Genomic DNA, 22,311 nt, shown 5'->3' with positions numbered 1-22,311 from the left:
GATTATTCCTTCAGAGTTTAGAATGTAAAAGTTTTGAGAAGTAATGTGGTTTAAAACATATCCTTGTAGATCTTATACTTAGGATTTTACTTTTCTTCATTCTTTTGGGTTTATAACAAACCCCACCACTCTAAGACTCCAAGGGTTTAAATCAAGATTTAATTTCTATTATCTGAAAGGGGTTATAACATTAGTTACTTGTGTGTCTGTTGTTCTAAAAACCTAAAGGATTTTTTCTTTGGTCATCAGTTCTTGTATTGTATAAGACAAAAAAAACTGAAATAAGGGAATACTAGAGTTCTTTTTTGGATTGGATCAAAGGCACTTATAACCTTAGTTGTCTAGAAAATTCACTGCCTTTTTCCATAAGATTCCCTTTCCTCAGGGAGGGAAAATTGATAAGTCACAAAAAGAACAAGATATTTCAAGGTCACTGGTTGCATGAAACCTGTTCTGCTAGATCATCCAGCGAAAACTAGAAGTGCCAAAGTGAGAATTTTGCAGTAGCATACTTGCATTGCAAATACTGCAGCTGAACAGCTGCTCTGAAAAGCCTTGGCTACTGGGCATTTAACAGGTCTTATTCTTGGGTATTATGGCATCACAGAAATTCTGCAAAATATCTAGATTGGGGTTTCTGGCTTTTATTTTTTACTAGGGCTGTCAAGCGATTAAAAAATTAATCGAGATTAATCGTGCTGTTAAACAATAATAGAATACCATTTATTTAAATATTTTTGGATGTTTTCTACATTTTCAAATATATTGATTTCAGTTACAACACAGAATATTTTAGATTAATTTTTGAATACAAATATTTGCACTGTAAAAAAACAAAAGAAATAGTATTTTTCAATTCCCCCATTACAAGTACTGTACTGCAATCTCTTTATCATGAAAGTTGAATTTACAAATGTAGAATTATGTACAAAAAACTGCATTCAAAAATAAAACAATGTAAAACTTTAGAGCCTACAAGTCCACTCACTCCTACTTCATGTTCAGCCAATCGTTCAGACAAACAAGTTTGTTTATATTTGCAGGAGATAATACTGCCTGCTTCTTGTTTACAATGTCACCTGAAAGTGAGAACAGGTGTTAGCATGGCACCAGCATCGCAAGATATTTATGTGCCAGATGTGCTAAAGATTCATATGTCCCTTCAGGCTTCAACCGCAATTCCAAAGGACATGCGTCCATGATGATGATGGGCTCTGCTCTATAATGATCCAAAAAAGTGCGGACCAATGCATGTTCATTTTCATCATCATGAGTCAGATGCCACCAGCAGAAGATTGATTTTCTTTTTTGGTGGTTCAGGTTCTGTAGTTTCCGCTTCGGAGCATGCTCCACACCTCATCCCTCTCAGATTTTGGAAGGCACTTCAGATTCTTAAACCTTGGGTCAAGTGCTGTAGCTATCTTTAGAAATCTCACATTGGTACCGTGTTTGCGTTTTTGCCAATCTGCAGTGAAAGTGTTCTTAAAATGAACAACATCTGCTGGGTGATCATCTGAGACTGCTATAACATGAAACATATGGCAGAATGTGGGTAAAACAGAGCAGGAGGCATACAATTCTCTCCCCCCCAAGGAGTTCAGTCACAAATTTAATTAACGCATTTTTTTTTTAAATGAGCATCATCAGCATGGAAGCACGTCCTCTGGAATGGTGGCCGAAGCATGAAGGGGCATACAAATGTTTAGCATATCTGGCACGTAAATACTTTGCAATGCTGGCTACAAAAGTATCATGTGAACATCTGTTCTCACTTTCAGATGACATTGTAAATAAGGAGGAGGTAGCATTATCTCCTGTAAATGTAAACAAACTTGTTTGTCTTAGTGGTTGGCTGAACAAGAAGTAGGACTGAGTGGACTTGTAAGCGCTAAAGTTTTACATTATTTTGTTTTTGAGTGCAGTTATGTAAAAAAAATCTACATTTTAAAGTTGCACTTTCACAACAAAGAGACTGCACTATAGTACTTGTATAAGGTGAACTGAAAAATACTCCTTTTGTTCACCATTTTTACAGTGCAAATATTTGTAATAAAAATAATATAAAGTGAGCACTATACACTTTGTATTCTGTGTTGTAATTGAAGTCAATATATTTGAAACTGTAGAAAAACATTCAAAAATACTGAATAAATTTTAACTGAAATTCTATTGTTTAACAGTATGATTAATCACGATTCATTTTTTGAGTTAATCGCACGAGTTAACTGCGATTAATTGATAGCCCTATTTTTTACCCTTAAAATTGAGAATGAGTGGCCTTAAAAAGGAACTATGAAGTCTATTTAGCATTATAGACAAACATAAAAATTGCTTAAAGACATCACTGATGTTTAGCCATATATTAATACATACTTCACAAGATCTATTCTGTTGTTGATTGCAGCCCAGTGGAGAAGTGTAACGTTTTCTTTGTCTGGCTGCCGTACATCATAACCTGCTTCCACCAACTCTCTACATCGTTCATATATTCCATACCTTGAAGAAGAAAAAAAATTCCAACTTATTATCGTATGCAAAAACCAACATGTAGGAAACAATCAGGTACTTAGATACCACAGAGATGAGCACAATATAAGAACCTATGCAAAAGACTGTAGCAATTACAAAGATTGTTCTCACCTGCTGGAGATAAGAACCAAAAAGTGAGTAAGAAACAGCAAACTTCTTATGCAGAGGGATTACCATGACAAAGTTTTCTTTTTTCCACCTGCTGCTAATAGGAGAAGCATGAAGACAGGAAACTCGTGCACAAATAGGACAAGACAATCAGTCAACTGCATAAGGAGTTCTTGAAAGACTATATTCCATCTGTGAAAGAAACCAAGATTTTGCTCCTCTGCCATAGAATTTCATTTGTGAACTAATTAACCAATCTAGGTCAACCTGAGACTACTGTTTTCCACCAAGAAGTGCTCTCTTCCCACTTCCCTGGAAAAATCCAGACAATATAATCTCAATTTATGGAAGACTTACACAAGCAGAAGCACTGAAAACAGTGACCCCCTGTGCAACCACATGCAAAACCAACTGTTCTTCATGGACAGTCAACACTACCTGGGACCAAAGTTGACCAACATCAACACTTCCTTTCAGGAAGAAAGCTTACTAATGTTAAGAAGCATGTAGCTGCTTGGGCAGAATTCAAAAAAGTACTACTAGCCACTCATAACCCAGCTAGCTACTACCCTGTCTCCATTCTCCTTTTCATGGGCAAAATTACAGGGAAAATTATGCCAATACCTGTACTCTATTAATGTGACCCGTTCTCTCAGTTCCTTCACCACTCAGAGTTTCAAGAGGAGTTTCTGAGATGCAAGTATGGGGTCGTGGGATCCACATGCACAAAACATCTCAAAGAACACCACATACTATAAGGTAAGTAACTGTTTCTTTTTCTTCAAGTTCCTGTGCACGTGGCTCCCTCTTATGGTGATTAACTAGCAGTTTGGTGAGTTAAGCAGTGAGCGATAGGAGCACATCTGAACATGGACAGCAGAACTGGTCTTCCAAGCTCAGCATCCACTCCAGATGCTGTTACTAGAGAGTAATGGTTGGTAAACATGCATACTGAGGACCATGTCACTGCTCTACAAATTTCAATGACAGGAACTCTGCCGAGGTAGCTTGGGTCCTGGCAGAAAAAGCAGTTACTCGACTTGGTAGCTGTAACTTATTGACGACATATGAAATCTTGATACAGTTCACATCTATTTGGTTAATAGCTAAGATGAGTTTGATCTACATTTTGATGCTGTAAAGCAGTGGTTTTCAAACTGTGGGTTGCGACCTAGTACTGGGCTGCAGAATGTAAAGCTGCATTGCGGCAGCTCTGATCAGCACCACCGACCGAGCAGTTAAAAGTCCCGTCGGTGGTGCTGCCTGGCTAAGGCAGGCTAATCCCTACCTGTTCCCACACCATGCTGCACCCTGGAAGCAGCCAGAAGCAAGTCCGGCTTCTAGGCGGGGTGGGCTCCGTGCATTGCCCCCACCCTGAGCACCGGCTCCACACTCCCATTGGCCGGTTCCCGGCCAATGGAAGCTGGGGAGACGGGGGGAGGTGCCTGCGGGGGAGAGCTGTGCGGAGCCGCTTGAGCGCCTCCGCCTAGGAGCCGGACCTGCTGCTGGCTGCTTCCGGGGTGCAGCGCGTTCTGCAGTGCTAGGACAGGCGGCAAGCCTGCCTTTGCACCCCGGCTGCACCACTGACTGGGAGCTGCTAGAGTTAAGCCCGGGCCCCAACCGTGCACCCCTATCCCAGCCCTGAGCCCCCCCCCAACCCGGAGCCCCCTCCTGCACCACAAACCCCTCATTCCCAGTCCCACCCCAGAGCCCTGACCCCCTCCCACACCCCAACTCCCTTCCCCAACCCGGAGCCCCCTCCTGCACCACAAACCCCTCATTCCCAGCCCCACCCCAGAGCCCTGACCCCCTCCCACACCCCAACTCCGTGCCCCAGCCCTGAGCCCCCTCTTGCACTCCAAACCCCTCATTCCCAGTCCCACCCCAGAGCCCTGACCCCCTCCCACACCCCAACTCCCTTCCCCAGCCCAGAGCCCCCTCCCACACCCTGAACCCCTCATTTCTGGCCCCACACCACAGCCCTCACCCCTGCACCCCAACCCTCTGCCCCAGCCCTGAGCCTCTCCCACACCCCAAACCCCTCTTCTGCAGTTCCGTTGGGTCATGGGCATCAACAATTTTCTTCAACCAGGTCACCAGAAAAAAGTTTGAAAACCACTGCTGTAAAGAGTTTAAGAGATTTTCTGAATGATCTCATTCTAAGATATTACAATAGGGATCTAAAGAAATATTTTGACAGCTGTATAAGAAAACACAAAGAATCTTGAATAAGAGGATGAAAGGCTGAGATCGCAACTAGGTGAACTTAGATGAAGTTAAGCAAAAGTCCTGACTTTAAGCAATAGAAGATATACCATTAATCCTGGACTAGATGCTCAAAGGGGATCAGATTATTTTGACTATATCCTTATGGGAAAATGTTTTTATTTAGCTGTGTATGTTTTCCTAGTCAAAGGTTTTATAGACTCATAGACTCATAGACTCTAAGGTCAGAAGGGACCAATATGGTCATCTAGTCTGACCTCCCGCATGATGCAGGCCACAAAAGCTGACCCACCCACAACAGAATCTTCCAGCCTGCGACCCCTGCCCTATGCTGCGGAGGAAGGCGAAAAACCTCCAGGGCCTTTGCCAATCTACCCTGGAGGAAAATTCCTTCCCGACCCCAAATATGGCGATCAGCAGAACCCCGAGCATACAGGCAAGATTCTACAGCCGGACCCTCATTTTTACCCGCGATGGCACGTTAATGCCTGATTGACTAAAATCACGTTATCCCATCAAACCATTCCCTCCATAAACTTATCAAGCCTAAGTTTTCTAACTTTCCATGAAAATTCTCTAGACTTCATTGGAAAATTCTTTATCCAATCATGTTAACTTTTCCTGGGGGAATTCTGCGCCACTGCAACATGCAGAATTTTTCAAAAATTAATGTTGGGTATGCAAAATTTCCGCTCCTCCCCCACCCCCACCCCGAAATGGGCTGCAGAAATGTTGGCTGCCACTAGGGGCCACTGGACCCGGCAGAGCCCAGCTCCCAAATAGAAGACAAGGCCAGGGGGAGGGAGAGGGAACTGGAGGGTTTCCAATAGCTGCAGTTCCCAGCATGCCCTGAAGGATGGATATGGCAGAATGCAAAAAACTCCATGCAAGCCCAGGAACCCAGCATCAGGCTGTTTCTCCCTCTGGATCCCTGGGCTCCATGGATCCATGAGTGTCTGGGCCGGGGGCGGGAGCTGCAGCTGGGCTCTGGGGGGTAGAAGTGTGAGTGTTTGGGCCGGGGGGTGGGGGGAAGCAGCTGGGCTCTCTAGGGGGCGTGAGGGTCTTGGGAGGACCCCATGACTGGGCTCTGGGGGGAGGGAGCAGAGAAGCAGGAACGGGGTTGTCATAGGGGTTTCTTTAACTCTCTACTCCTGGGGGAATTTAGTTGTGTGTCTGTATTATTACAGACATACTTGCTGACAGGTATTTTGAAATAAATTACCAAAATAATTGAACCTGGCATGATTATATACTGTTATTTTGATAAATAAAATTTGCTGTATTTTATAATACTGTGCACAGAATTTTTAATTTTTTGGTGCACGATTCCCCCAGGAGTATAACTTGGAAGTCTCCAGGCCGTAAGGTGAAGACACAGTGGGTCCATATAGAGTATGCATTCTGAGTCATAAGAGATTATGTCTGGTAGAAATGGGAGAGTCATTGGACAAAATGATTGGAACTCACACCTTCTTGTCAACTGTTGGAAACGGGCTATCCTGATTACCACTACAAAAGTTTTTTTTTCCCTCCTGCTGATAATAGCACACCTTAACTGATTACTCTCGTTATAGTTAGTATAGCAACACCCATTTTTTCATGTCCTCTGTGTATATATATATATATATATCTTCCTACTGTATTTTCCATTGCAGCCATCCCATGAAGTGGGTTTTAGCTTACGAAAGCTTATGCTCAAATAAATTTGTTAGTCTCTAAGGTGCCACAAGTACTCCTTGTTCTTTTTGCTAATACAGACTAACATGGCTACCACTCTGATACAGTAGGTCTGGATACCAAAATTGATGAGGCCATGCTGGGGATACAAGAATCATCTGAGCACTGTCCTGCTGCACTTTCCTTAGAATTCTGGAAATTAAAGGAAGGGGGGAGGGGGAGAACACAGACAGTGGGACGTGACCCGGAGATTAGAAACTCATCTGCTAGAGAACCCAGACCCCTCGAGAGCAAAAGAGGGCATTTTTTCTTATCCTTGGGTGCAAAGATATCTATTTTCTGAAATCCCCATGTTGGAAGGTATGTGTTAGCAATGACTCCTTCAGAGACCATCAGTGAAAGGAGCAACTTCTCCTAGTTCATCTGCCAGAACATTCGATTCCTTTGGGAGATATATTGCTAGGAGAGCTATGCAGTGACTGATGCACCATTCCTAGAGTAGAATGGTTTCTTGACAGAGGGTGACTGAATTTGGTTCCTCCCTGTCTGTTTATGTAATACATTACTGTGGTGTTGTCTGTTAAAATCTGTACAACTTGATTTCTCCACAGCAGTAGGAACAATCTGCAAGCAAAACAAAAAGCTCTCAGCTCCAGCACATTTATGTAAGCTTATAGAGCTGCTGAGGTCCATAGGCTGAGAGTCTGGAACTGACCCAGATGTGCACCCCAGCTGCTAATATCTAATATCAGGGTGAGAAATATAGGGGAGAAAGGCATTCCTAACAAATATTGTCTGGCTCTAACCACTAATGAAGGGACAAGAGTATCAACGGAGGGATCATGATTTGCTGGTTCATGCTGTGAATGCTTGGATCCAAGATAGAAAAGGTCTCAGTCTCAATCTGACAAAAGATGTCACCTGGGTGCAAGAGCCATGTGACCTAGTAGCCTCAAACAAACTCTTATCCATGTCTGATGGTGTGACTGAAGCAACAAGATCAGATGGGAAAGATTCTGAAATCTCTCCATAGGCAAGCCCTCAATGTGACACTTCTCAGGGCACCCAGTGTTGTGTTAAGTCTTTTGTTACTACCTGCCTCCAGTGCGAGGGAGTCTTGCCTGTGCTAGCTGAGTGTTAGCTCCATAAGGCAACCAGCCTGTCAGATACTCAAGCACTCTTCTTTGGGCTACACAAGCCCTTTCTTTGCCTTTCAGGTTGACAACAGATGCTCCTGAGACCCTTCTAAGTATCCTCCTGTGGAATCCAGCCCCTGATCACAGGATACCCACAGAAATTCCAGATCCTCTGGTCCCAAAGGAACATAGCTTACCAGTTTTACCGTAGAACGCCACTCCTGTATTACACACAACAATTGAATTCAATTACAAAACAAAAAGAAATTCATTTAAGAAAGAATAGAGATTAGAATAAAAACCAATGTAAGAGATGGGAACAAATGGTTACATATCAAACAAAATCATAACACATTCTAAACTTAACTAATAAGTTACCCATCTATCTAAAGAAGTTTATCTCACACAAAGTTCTTTCCAGCGTTTTCAGCCAAGCCTGACTGAGATCCCTTTTTCATGAAGCAAACCCGCTGTCAGTTTAACTTCCTAAATGAAGGATGTCAGGGTGTCTTTCTGCTCCCCCAAATATACCAGAACAGATCTTTGGTGTTGACCTCAAAATAATGCCACCTACACACTGTTTTCCTCTTCCAAGTGATTCCTTTCTGAAGTCTCCCACAGCTCTTCATTAGCATTTTACTTTAAATGCTAACAGACTGCTATTGTATGACATACAATACACAATGGTCCACCATGGAGAGAAGCATCTCCCACCCACATCTGGAGGAGTTTGTCTCATGACATGCTAACTTTGAGTGACCTGCTTTTAACTACAGACCTAGAGAACATTTTTTTTAGTATACATACATACAACTCCTCACATATTTTCTGATCATACATCTCACAATGATAAGGACCACCAGTGTGGCACTACCCCTTTGGTGAACCAATGGGGTCGTCGTACCCCTATATATCCCTGTGCCCTTGCCAGCATCAAGGTCCTTGGGTCATACTCGGTGTTTTGGAGTATAGGATAGCACCTATAAACTTTATGGTTTGGGATGGAATCAACTGAGATTTCTTTAGGTTGATTTTTAGTCCTAAATCTGAAAAAAGGCACAGAATCAATCTTATTGAGTTGGAGACCTGCTGGACTGATTTGCCTCAGATTAATCAATTGTCAAGATTTGGCCCACAAATACCCTGATGATGTAAATGAGCGATTACTACTTACAGGCACTTTGTAAAAACTCAAGGTGCAGTCAAGTGACCAAACAAGAAAACCTTGAACTGATAATGGTCCTTCAGTACTGCAAAGCAGAGAAACTTTCAGTATGACAGGTGTATCACCACATGAAAATATGGATCTTGCAAGTTGAGGGTACTAAACACGTCCATAAGATCTAATGAGGGTATGATGGATGCCAGAGTCACCATGCAAAGCTTTGGATTGGACATATAACTGTTGAGGAGCCTGAGATCTAGTAAAGGTTGCCACCCTCCCTTTTTCTTTGGTATCATAAAGAAAGCAGACTAAAATCCTTTTCCTCCAAAGGCAAGTGGTACCAGCTCTATGGCACCCAGCTCCAATAGAGATTATATCTCCTGGTGCATGAAATTTATGTGAAATTGATCCCAAAAGAGAGATGGGGAGGGTATCAGGTGTATGGTATAGAATTGTAGGGCATAACCTTATTTAATGACCTGCAAGACCTAACAGTCTGATGTTATTGTGGCCCAGGTATCCCTGAAGAAAGAAAGGTGGGAACCAAAAGGGGGAGGGGAGATACAGATCCACACACTGGTTCAGTATTTTCCTTATTACTGTGGTGGGTCAGCATCTGACTGGGGTCTCAGATTTTTCAATTAAAAAGAGCCTCAGTCCATGTTCTCTGGACCTCTGTGTGCGCTTCTTAAAAGCGCTTCAGATGGCGCACACTGAGATTCCCTTGAACAAAAAAGGCAATGGTTGTGTCCATCCATGAGCAGAATGACTTTCCTGCAGGAAGGCAAGAACTTGAAGCCTGATGGGCGGGGCCCCAGCATCAAATCTGAAATTGACAAGCACAGGATTTGAAGCCTGCAAACAGGGCTCAGCCTGAAACTGACAAGGTAACTGACTAGCCTCACTGACCACTATCAACTAGCTGTCTTTAAAAAAATAAAAAAAATAAAAAAAAAAATAGTAGCTAATGACAAGGTAACTAATAACTAAATTAAAAGATTAATAACTTGTAACAGTAACTAACTAACTGAAAAAAGGACACAAAGTCTTCCCACTTACTGTTGAAAGGCAGTTAGAAGGAACCAAGGGTGAACAGGTTGCACTGCCCCCTTTACGCCTGGGCATATCAGCATGAAAAGTGCATACACAACCCCTACTGGACACTGATATTTGAATTTCCAAACCTCTGTGCCAGGCGAACTGACATACTGTAAGTGGGAGCCACAGGCACAGGAAGAAGAAACTATGGTTATGAAGCCTTGGTGGCTTCTTGAGAGATCTTTATTTTTACTGAGCAGTGATTATCCTGCTACCAGCCATTGCTACAACCACCTTCCCAAGAAGGTCAGGGTATATAATTAAAACAGCAAGAAATGAAGGTTATTCACCTATAACTGGAGTTCAAGGTGTACTCTTCATATTCCCACTCATGGATGTGTTGATGGTACAGCTCTCACATCGGAATCTTTTGATAGAAGTGCCTGTTGCAGTGTTCCTGCAACCACTCTTGCCCCCTCCCCTCACTGTTCATGAATGTTCTGAGTGTGAGTAACCTTTGTTTCTTGTCCGAGCGTCCTCTGCACATCTCTCACTCATGGGATAGTTTGACAAGCAGTACTCCTCTTTGGGGAAGGTGGAACATGGAGTCTTAATTAAAGAAAGATTGAAGTACTGCTCTGCCAAACTGAGCATCCAATTTGAACACTCAGGGCTTCTCTATATGGAAACTAAGCACGCAGGAAACTAGGGTGTAAATCTACAACACCCTAGCTTGCCATCTACTAACTGGCCAGGTGGACCCTGCTACTGCACATGAAACTTCCTTAGTGTGTTTTGATGTTTTGTTGTTTTACAGTACATTACAGAACTTTTAGCATATGGTAGCAGGGTCCATATGGGCAGTTAGTGTGCTGTATATTTACACCCTGATTTTCCATGCACTAAGCTTCATGTGTAGACAAACCCTAAGTCCAAATAGCAGTGTTGTATAAATGTATGTCTGGAGCTCCATGTTACAGAAATCGGGAGAGTGGTAATGCATTGAGGTCGCCTTGGCCCTAGTAGAATGGGACCAAAATCCTTCTGGGATAGGAATAGATGTCAATATCTAAGCCTCTTGTGTACATAACCATTTTGATAATGTTTGAAAAGCGATTTTTGACCTTTTTTATAATCAGCATAAAATATGAAAAGATTTGGAGACCTTCTGAATCGTTTAGTCCCATTCAAACAACAAAATAAAGTCCTTTTTGCATTTAAAATATCTAACCTATTTTCACCTGCATTTCTATGCAGTCCTATGGGAGGGGAGAGGGAGGGAGCAATACTGGCAGATTAGTTGACTGATTCATGGGAAACTTAGTCAATACTTTAGGTAGGAACCTGGGACGGGGACATAGGACAACCTTATCTTTATGGAATACAGTAAATGGCAGGCCAGCCATAAGGGCTTTCAATGCAGCCCCTCTAAAACAGGAAGTGTAATTCTATTTTTCTATGGAGAACCAAGGACATCAAAGATGCAGCGAGAGACATCTCTACTATTACCAAGGGAATTTTCAGAGTAGTCGTCAACTATTTCATGAAATACTGCATCCTCTAACAAAGACACAATTCCCACATTTTTATCCAGAGACTTCTGGTCCTCCAGTTCAGAATCTGTTTCTTGATGTTCTTCGAGCACCCCAGGTTCATCCTCTTCTGAGAGCATGTCTGATGCAATAATTGGGAATTGCAGACAGATCCATGACCTTTGGATCCAATTAATGAAATCTTCCCAAAGCTCTCAAAAGAGAAAAATTCCTTCTGTAATGGGTATGCTGTCATTCTTGGTAACGCCTGGGAGAGGGCCAATAGGGCCATCCAACTCATGGGGGGTGCCAATCCAGCCAACCGTTCATTCCTATTCAATCTCACATTATCTGCTACAGCATGCATCTTTTCCACGTTTGTTCAGCAATATATCGTCCCCTAAGAAATGGACAATGTGGCAATTGAGTGGGTTAATCTCTGATTCCAAGTCTGACTGCGGATCCAATTTCTGATCCAAGCACAATGGAAAAGGAGAGATTAGAAGTAGTAGCATTTTACAGGAAGAACGCAGGGGAGCATTAGGTGGCAGGAAGGGTGGTGAGAGACAATAGCTCCTCTATCCTGGGCTTCTCTGGAGCGGAAGTAGTAGTACGTGGATCCGAAGAAGCTCCTCTATCTCTTATGTCTTTATCAGTCCCCTCTAGATCCAAGATAAGACAGAGCTAAGGATTTGTACAGTGGATTTGATCTACCACTGTTATGGGAGATTGTTGAGCAGCCTTGAATTGAGTCTGATCTGTGGGACCACAGTATTAACTGCCTGCTGCACTAGATGTTCAGGATCCTTCTTTCTCAATTTAGGATCCAATGATCTGGGATTAAAAGACACTGGATCCACCAATTCCCCAAGTATCTTTTGGATCATTCTTACACACTGAGTCTTTCCCCTGAACTCAAGTTCCTGGATTTGAGGGAGGTTGCTCCTACAAAATGGCTCTGCTTACAGAGGCCGTCACCGATGGAGTCTCTCTGCTTTTCAATTTCAGGCACAAAGATTTGAGATCCTTTTTAGATACCACAGGGTTCTTGGAGCTTAGAACCAAAGAAAGTTCGCACTTCTTGAAGCCAGGACTCTTGACTTTCAGACCCAGCACCTGATCCCAACAGCAGAACTGAAGCTCCACTTAACAACTAACTAGAAAACTTTTTAAGAAACAAAACCCAATACTAAAACTCTAAATAACTATTTACACTATAATCTAATCTATATGATAAAAGCATCACAAGGCACTGTTCAAGATAAGGATCTTGGCCACTGGCCCCGAGTGGTTCCCGATCCACCAGCTGCAGTGGTTGGAAGAACTACAGTAGCCACAGCACCATGCCCCCTTTTATAGCCTCACCCTTTGTGACATTACCCAGGGTAAAATCTGGACCGATAACAACTGTGTCCTCTCAGTTCTCCAACCTGGGATGCCTTTTACACTGCTTTGCTGTTAGAGCAACCACTCCTGGCCGGCTCACACACAGCCTCCAGCATGTCAATTACTCCCAGTTATACCCCAAGAGTGCTACAGCCACCCACCCTTGATTTACACTGCAGAGCAACACCAGCAAATCCCCGGTCTCAGACTTCCTCCCAGAAGTGTGTCTTGTATTGCTCAGCACTCTCCTGGACAATACAAGCTCATAATAAGTCCATCATTTTATTCATTAAAAATTATATGCATAAATCTTGTTACCCCAAATGGAGCTTCCCAAATACTTCAATCCAAACACACTGGTCTAAATAAAACAATAATACAAGTTTATTCACTTAAAATATATCTTTTTTAGTTATTACAAGTAATGAAGCATAAGTGTCAGAATTGGTTACAATAAAATAAAAGTAAATTTAAACTAATGCCTAACATAACAAGCTAGTGTGAATTCAAAACAAATGTCTCTCTCTGCACTTTTTAGCAGTCTTACTGGCTGAATCTTTCAATCTGGATCCCTCCCCCAGTCCAAAGTTATTTCCTTTATTCTTCAGGTGTTGTGGATGCCATGGGTAGAGAGACAGGAGGAACCAATTGGGGAGTCTCCTCTCTGCTCTTTATAGCTGTCTCTTCTTTGAGAATCATCTCCAGCTGAGGTACAGGAGACGGAAAGTCTGTGTGGATGGGAACCCCCAGCTGTTTCTTTGTCAAGATATTAACCACATCCTCTTTCCTGCCAAAGAATAGCTGACAGTTCGTTTGATTTTGCTGACACCTGACTGAGGCATTGGCTAGCCTTTTGTCTCTGGGGAACTGGTTTGTGGCTGCTCCCCCCAGACTTGGAACATGTCTAGCAATGCCATACAGACGAATATTACAACTTTACATGCAGTGTTGCCACATATTTTACCAGGACAATAATGATCAGGCTTCAAGTTCTTGCCTTCCTGCAGAAAAGTCATTCTACTCATGGATGGACACAACCATTGCCATTTTGTTCAAGGGAATCTCAGAGTGTGCCATCTGAGGCGCTTTTAAGAAGCGGGCTGGGGCCGGGCTGTTCTGCCGCTGCCGGTGAGTTCGGGGAAAAGGACGCCCCCCGTACTCACCTGCGGCGGGAAGCGGAGCACCGCGGCCCCAGCCCACTCCACTTTCCTTGCCCAGGCCCCAGCTGTGTCGCTGGGGGGGGGGGGGGGGAGGGAGGGGAGAGAGAGCCCACACTCACTGCCGGTGGCAGAAGCGGAGCAGCCCGGCCCCAGCCCGCTCCACTCTGCCAGCTCCCAGCCACAGGTGAGTACGGGCGGCGTCCTTTCCCCAACCTCCCCGTACTCACCGGCAGCGGGAAGCGGAGCGCCACAGCTGGGAGCTGACGCACTGATCCACCGGAGCGCTGTCCAAAGCCCCCACATTGCAAATTTCTTGTGTTTACTAGAACAGGGGTGATATGGAGGTAAGGAACAGGGTGGGGGGGGGAGGGGAGGGATTTGTAGCAGAGGCGCCTCTCAGTCCCATAATTTCCCCTCCAATGTGTGCAAGGATCTGGGGGCCCTTGCCTCACTGGTTGTCTGAGTCCCTCTCTCAGCCAGCCATGTGGGAGATGGGGATCCTTTCTCGGGGGGGGGGGGGGGGGGGGGGGGAGGGGCGGCAGGGGCTGAGCCCCTTTCCTTCCCATGCACTGGGATTGGATGCCCCTGTCCCTCTGGGAGGGATCTGAGCTCCTCTCCCTGCCTGCCGGTGTGCACAGGGATCAGGGGAGTCCTGCCAATATAAAGGGTCTGAGCCCCTCTCTCTCTACCCTCTGTGCATCTGAGGGACTGTGTACCTCTGGTGGGGGATCTGATCTCCTCTTGCTGGCCTCCCATGTAAGCTGGCACTGGGGGAAGCCCCCTGCCTTACTGACACAACCATATCTTATTCCTGCACAATAACCAATAGTAGCCAAAGTTTATTAAAAAAATGTTTCCCCCAGAAAATATAAAACTTTCCCTCTTTACATTAAGAAAAATAGGCAAACTCAGCCTCTGCATCTACCTCCAAAACGTCAGCGTTCACATAGAATTAAATATTGGCTGGCTACAGTTCACTAAAGAAATTACACAGGCTACATCCACCCTACAGCAGCACAGGTGTGCCGCTATAGAGCATGTCGTGGAGATGCTCGAAGCTGACGGGAGAACTCTCTCTCCTGTCAGCTTAATAACTCCTGCCTCCGCGAGAGGCAGTAGCTATGTTGGCCAGAGAAGCTCTCCCATTGACATAGTGCTGTCTAACTGGCGTTTAGGTCCGTACAACTTATGCCGCTCAGGGGTGTGAGCAACCTAAGTTATATCGAAGCAACCTATAGTGTAGACAAGGTCTCAGTCACACGCAAGTGTAAAAGAATAACGTTTCAATTAAATTACCATGTCAACTTAAGTACAAGTGAGGTTATCTTCACTGGGTTGCAGAAAAGATGTTGCATTGTTGTCACATAGAGATAAACAAAAATAACCACAGCAGTTCAGCAAGCCAAACAAAAATAAGAATCGCTGCTCCAAAGGCTCAGTGTACTGTCATATTTTCGCTCATATCACTTACAACACAACTCTATATTGTACTGCATGCACTTGGATATTATGATTATGAAAGTCATATAAGCACCCAAACTGCAGGAGAAACAACCAGCCTCCCTCTCCACTTGCTGCGTTGTGTATTAATATAAAATAAGAAATTGCTTCATATCTGAGATAATCTGTGAGTTTTATGTAATTTAGCACCTATATAAAAATACTTACCCCCGTGATTCATTAGTACAGTCACAATAATTAATTGCTACTATACTACTTGGCAACCAATTTACAGTTTTATGGCTATGTTGAAATTGTAGATTTAAAGGTGATTAGGGGAATCCTACTTATGCATTCTGGGCTCCAATGGTCTAAACACCTAAAATCACATAAGAATTTTGTAACTGTGTATGATCCACCCCATCTAGTAATTTATTTGTATTTTAAAACATAAGGAACACCATAAACAAAAAGAAAAACTAATTTCAAAAAGCATTTAATCTCTTCATCATCCACCCGAGCAATAATCTAAATCTCAACACTCTGCATAAATACTTCTGTATATTTTCAAACAGTGGGCATACATTTCCCTCAAAAGCATTTTTTTTAATTCAATTTTCGAATCGTGTACTATAATCCATCAGTCCAGGATTGCGGTTTCTGAGGATACAAAAAATAAATTATTCATTCCAAGTTTACGCAACTAAAACAAAGAGATTTTCATTTTACTGTCATTCCACTAATGGAGATATTGACAAATTTAAAACTGCAAAAAAATACACTTACTGTGTAGCTTTGACAATATCCCATGTGCTGTAATCATCAATGTGGCTTTTCCGTCCAAGAGAATCACTGTATCCATGGTTATAATGGCTTTGGGGCTTGATTTCCTACAAAATGGAAATCTGCTATTAGGGCATAAGATTTAGGTTTACTGCTAGAATTCTTAAAATATTTGTAACTGAACAGCATTTATTTTGAAATACTTCCATATGAATACAAAAATACTATATCCAGTTGAACACAGAATAAAATCATTTAAATCTGGCCAGGATACATGGTCAAAACTCTTTAAGTGTTGTGAACTGTACCACGGTATTCTTTAATAAATACATTTCAAGACCTTAGTTTTATATCTCATCCAAGAGATGGCACACCTGCAGCAGCGCAGTATCACCAAATCCCATGCTGCAGGCATTCATTCAGTACATACTGTTTTAGAAGGCAGAGTGCCTCCTCAACAGTAATGGCCATCTTTACCAGTATGTAAAATATGACACCTGATAGCTTTTTAATTATATATCAATACAATCAAAAACGAGTATCAAATGTATGCTGGTTTACTTTTTGACTTGAATTCTGTAACTGTACGCAAACAGCTGCCACATTTCACCCCACAGATGATGCCTATTATATGTGTAATAGTAAAGCGCTTTTGGGATCATTACTACTATGGTGACTATAACCTAGTTTCTATATTCTATTGTAGCTCTCTGATCATAACTAGGAGCTTATCAACTGGGCAATAGAAATCACGTTTTAAGACTCTGGGACACACACAATACCTACTAACACGAACTGAGTTCCCTTCTTTTGTTATAAACCCAATGGAAGGGAAAAGAAAAAATAAACCAGGATATTTCCTCATCTTACTTCAATTGGGGGGGTGGGGAGGAGTGAGAGTGAAATAGGGACGTAAATATTGTTAAAATAGTTAACCGGTTAAATGATTAAAATTATATCACTTAACAGGTTAACCGAGGTCGCTCCAGCTGGCCTGGCGCAGGGCAGCCAGGGCTGGGGGTCCCGCTGCTCCGGCCCGGACGAGGGTCCCACTGGCCCGGCCCGGCTGGGGTTGCTCTGGCCAGCGCAGCCAGGGTCAGGGTCACTCTGTCCGGGCCTGCACGGCCAGGGCTGAGGACCCGCTGGCCGGCGCAGCCAGGGCTGGGGGTTGCTCCATCCCAGCAGAGGCTGGGATCCCGCCAGCCAGCGCAGCCAGGGCTGTGGGTTACTGTGGCCTGGCTGGGGTCCTGCCGGGCCGGCGTGGCTGGGGTTGCTCCAGCCAGCACAGCCAGGGCCAGAGTCGCTGTGGCCGGGCCCGCGCAGCCGGGACTGGGGTCCCACCGGCACAACTGGGGCTGGGGTCCCACTGGCCTGGCCTTTGCAGCGGGGGTCGCTCCAGCCCGCCAGCCCGGCCTGGCCACCGGGGCTGGAGTCCCTGTGGCGGGCGCAGGGCCACCGGGGTTAAGAGTTAAGCTCAGTTAACAGTAAGCCTAATGCTTACCGGTTAACCTTTTACCTCCCTAGAGTGTGAGTGTGAGAGTGTGTGTCCTTGCAAAAACTGGATCTACCAAAAGAGTTAAGTGGTCTAGGCTTCAAAGAAAAAATGGCCTAGTCTATAAGTTGTACAGCCTTGATTTAGCACATACAATTCCTAAGTCATAGGCCATGTTTTCCTCGGAGATATAGTGCTCAAATTGTGAACATGCAAATAACTGTCAGCTGCAGAGTGTCTCAACCATTAATCACTTTAGATATATCATACCACCTCCCTTTTAAATGAGGTTTTTTGTTCTCCATCATCACTATAGTATTATGCTGGAGAGCATGAACTCATTCTCATCCTCATCATCACATTAAATACGGATAAGCAAAAAAATCATACTTAGTAGTCCAACCCAAACAAAAAGACTGCTTTCCCCACCCTAAGATATAATTTACATAAAATTTTAAAAGAAAGATTAAATGTCAGTTATTTCATTTAGAAATATAGTTTACTACAACTTACAGTGCTGTAAAAGAATGACTGAATAGCTAGATAATACAGAAGATGTGATTCTTTTCAGCAAGTCTGCAGGTATAATGGGCCCAATGCAGCAGAAAAGAGGCTTCACAAATAACTTCAACTATTTCCTATTCAGAGAAGAAAGTACCTTTTCCTACAGCAGTTTAGGAATGTTATATTAATAATTTTGCAGCTGCTCCCTTCCTGGGTCAAATTTTGTAATGGTTGATTGTTTGCTTACTCACCACACTTCAACAGGTCCTGACATTCTATTCTTCCCAGCTAACTGAACATTTTGGAAGTCAGACAGTTAAATTAAGAGAGGAACGGTACGGCCTAAAAATTGTCACTCCTAGCCCTCCTTCCCCCCCATAATGAATCAACGAGGTGACAAAGAGGGGAACCAATGTTAGAAAGAACACATGTCCAACCTGCTTTAACAATAGTTTAACCATAAAAAGAAACTAGTACCTTCAGAAATCACTCAATTTCTGAATACTGAATGTTAATATTTTTTCCTCATTGTTAAACCATTATCTAATAAAGCAGATTAGAAATGGACTACTAATCTCTTATACTGAGTTTATGGGTCAACATTGCAAATGCCATACTTCAGCAAAATGGTAACCTCCAGGATCAGGCTCAATTACTCATATTGTATCTGTAAACTTCTAAAACAAACAAAACATCTCAGTTTATTCATGGTGAAGTGCTTCTTTAACTTGTGACATTTCATATTGTTGGGATGAATGCAGTTTTACTTAGCAATTTTTCTATTAATATTATCACTTGGTCTCCTTAGCAACACAGTCAATAGAATTACACCCAGAAATTTCTGCATCAAGCCCAATAACCTTGCCTTGAACCAGAGCATATCTTTTAGGAGATAAATATCAGGAGAACTGGAGTGAAAACACCAAACAAATAAGTTCCTGATCCCACTTCCATGAAAATGTATCCATGTGTCCCACCACAGGATCAGAATACCTGCAGCAAAGTTTGCTGCTCTGCCTTCGTGGAAATGAGTCCCACCTGAGGTCACAGCCACCTGTTTTACTCAACTACACCTCTACCCCGATATAATGCGACCCGATATACCACACGAATTCGGATAGAACGCGGTAAAGCAGCGCTCTGGGGGGGTGGGGGGGGCTGCGCATTCCGGCGGATCAAAGCAAGTTCGATATAACGCGGTTTCACCTATAATGCGGTAAGATTTTTTGGCTCCCAAGGACAGCGTTATATCGGGGTAGAGGTGTATCTGGGATTCCCATGAAGCAAGACTCAGAAATCAAACATCGCAGAACATGAGTCAATTCACCCTGCAGGCAGAAATTTTCCAGTGTTGGTCTCTTTCTGGAGGTGAAGGATTTGGAAAGTCTGAGCAAAAAAACTTTTGATCTCAACATGATGGAAAACTTATTTTTTCCACATCAAAAATTATTGAAAGGGTTTTTTGGGGTTTTTTTTTTTAAAACAGCTCTAGCACTGGAACGACTGGAGTTACGAAAATGAAATTTTACTTAGGGATTTTCATCGTAAAGAGAAATACTTTTGAGTGAATTATTTAGTTACAAGCCTCTGGAAAAAAATGCACTTTGCACATATATGGTACAAGTCATACTACTTTTACCATATATGTTCATGAATATTCAGAGAGGATGAATATACAGAACACCTTAACTTCATTGATTATTCCAAAACTGCCAGGGCAATTCCCAAAAATTTTATGGTAATGCCAGACAGTGTTCCAATCTAGCAGGTTACCAATGAAGTTGAAAACAAAAATCAGTATCATCTTGCTCCAGCTCTGAGCTAGGGTTGCCAACTTTCTAATCGCGCAAAACCGAACACCCTTGCCCCACCCCCACCTCCCACTCCCTCCATCCCCACTCCCTCTGTCACTCACTCTCCCACACCCTCACTCACTTTCACCGGGTTAGATATCACTTTCCACAGCACTTTAGTTTTCCATGGTAGCCTTTCCTTCAAATAATGACTAAGCCAACTTTGCTCATTGTATAAAACCTGTCAGGATGATGGGCCTGAACTCACTATAATCGTAAATAATCATTTAAACAACATGAATATTATTTTTTTAAGTGGTACGTTTGCTGAAGTTTTAAAGAAAGTCAAATCATTGGACTTATGGAAGCCTGGAACAGAGTTGAAGTGCTAAATCAGCTTTTAGCAGTCAGTAGCGTCTTCTGCAGGTCTAGAAAGAATATTTTCTTCATTTCAGTTTATTCAATGAGTTCAGTTTAATGAGTAGTTCAAAGCTGAGAATCTGCCCGGAAGTTGAAAAAGCAAGAAAGCTTGTTTTCCTCTTCCAGTCTATGAATAAAAACTAGGTGTGAGAGGATGACAGCTACTATAGTGCCAAAATCTTGAAGGTCGGCGTGACCAGAAACAGTTTAATACACTAACTTCAGCTTTAACAAATCAATTTTAAATGCAAAATATGTTTTGATAAACTCACTTTTTCTTATCTATCCAGGGCATTTAAAGAAGTTTTATTTAATTACTAAAATTTTAAAATGCTGTTTTTATGCATTTTAATTGAATTCCAATTTCCATCCAAATGCAGCTTGACAAAATTTCATGAGTAATTCATCACCATCTAGTAAAGGTTAGTAAATGTAACATAAGAAAAAGTAAAAGTTAAAAATCTAAATATATGTTTACCTATATAATAGCTTAAATGTGTGTGTGTGCGCGCACACACACACACACACACACACACACACACACACACACACACACACACACACACAGAGTGAGAGAGAAGCATCCTGATTACCAAACAGTAGTATAAAATTTAGTGTACTGTAAAGGCTATATTTTTTACAAATACACGTTTTAATGGTTGCAACTAGAGAGAATCAACCTTTTGCTAGGAAAATAATTTAAAATAAAAAATAACAATACTACTTTACGATCATATAGCACTTTTCATCAGTAGATCTCAAATCGCTTTACAAGAGGCAAGCATCATTAACCCCACCTTTATAGATGGGGAAACTGAGGTACAGAGAGATGAAGTGACTTGCCCTAAGTCACCAAACAGGTTAGTGGGAAAATCAATAATAGAATCCAGGTCTCCCAAGTCCCATTCTAATGCTCTACCTATTAGGTCAAAAAAAAAAAAAAAAGTTTCCTGCTTGCTGTTTTAAATGATGATTAAAACTGGTGATTTAATCAATCCACCCTAAATACAGCTAAGTTATGCCATTAAAAAAAAATAGGTGAACCACAGGATCTTGGCGTAGTAAGGCATTAACTAGGTATGAAAAAAAAAAAAAATTTCCCTCTATCAAATGTTTTCCAGGACACAGACATGGCAGTGCAGACTCTGTGTGTTCTTCCTCAGCTGTTAGACAGAACAGAGTAAGTGTTCATGGCTATCCATCCAAAATGAATCTCTTCATAGCTAGTCACTCTATTAAGGTCTTACACACAATGGATGTTCTTGATGGATGGAGAAAGATTTGCAGTTAATAGGGACTGAAGATTTCACTCATGTCCAGAGGTAGGAGACCACCTTGATGAACCTAACCACTAAATCATGAGCTGCTAAGAGGGCTAGGGTACCTGCCTAAGGAGCCTTTGAACACCTACCCAATAATGCTCACTCTGAGGCCTTCTTGAATCCCCTCCTAAAGGAACTCTGTAGCTATGGGAAAGGATATTTGGCTTTGTCAGTGCACAACTGGGCTGTTGTGAAGCTCAGGGCCTTGGTAGAACAAGCCTTGACATTTTTGGAAAGATTATATGGTGAATTTTTTGTTTCAATCCTTTCAAGAAACAGGGAGAATCCACTGTCCAGGTGTCAGTCTGCCCACAGATAGGTGATCCTCTGAGAAGGGTTCAAGGAGCTCTTCTTGTTCACTACAGGCTTTACTTATCTAATTGCTAGCCCCGGAGCAGAGCGTTTCACCTCTCAGGTGTGTGTGAGAATGTCAGTGAAATAATCTAGAGATCCATACCTCATCACAGCACTTGCTTCTTCAACCTTGTCCTGCAGGTCCTCCTCTCCTGATCCACTATATGCTGAAGTATTAAGTAACCCAACTCCAACCACAGCTGACCGCAGAGAGGCTGCAACAGGCAGGAGATGTGATGGTCTGAG

General features: G+C 42.8%; 1 protein-coding gene across 1 annotated transcript in view; it reads right to left on the bottom strand.

Moving 5' to 3' along the window:
- Positions 1–22,311, bottom strand: part of ZDHHC17 (zinc finger DHHC-type palmitoyltransferase 17) — a 125,540-nt gene that overhangs the window by 86,631 nt on the left and 16,598 nt on the right. The window contains exons 2-3 of the mRNA XM_065408882.1: positions 16,184–16,287; positions 2,374–2,496 (exon numbers count right to left, since the gene is read on the bottom strand). Of these exons, the coding sequence (XP_065264954.1) occupies positions 2,374–2,496; positions 16,184–16,287 (227 nt within the window). The remainder of the gene's footprint in view (positions 1–2,373; positions 2,497–16,183; positions 16,288–22,311) is intronic.

This window comes from Emys orbicularis, chromosome 1 (assembly GCF_028017835.1).
Source record: "Emys orbicularis isolate rEmyOrb1 chromosome 1, rEmyOrb1.hap1, whole genome shotgun sequence".
Taxonomy (NCBI): Eukaryota; Metazoa; Chordata; order Testudines; family Emydidae; genus Emys; species Emys orbicularis.
The sequence above is the reverse complement of the archived record's forward strand: the minus strand, read 5'-3'. Positions and strand labels throughout refer to the sequence as shown.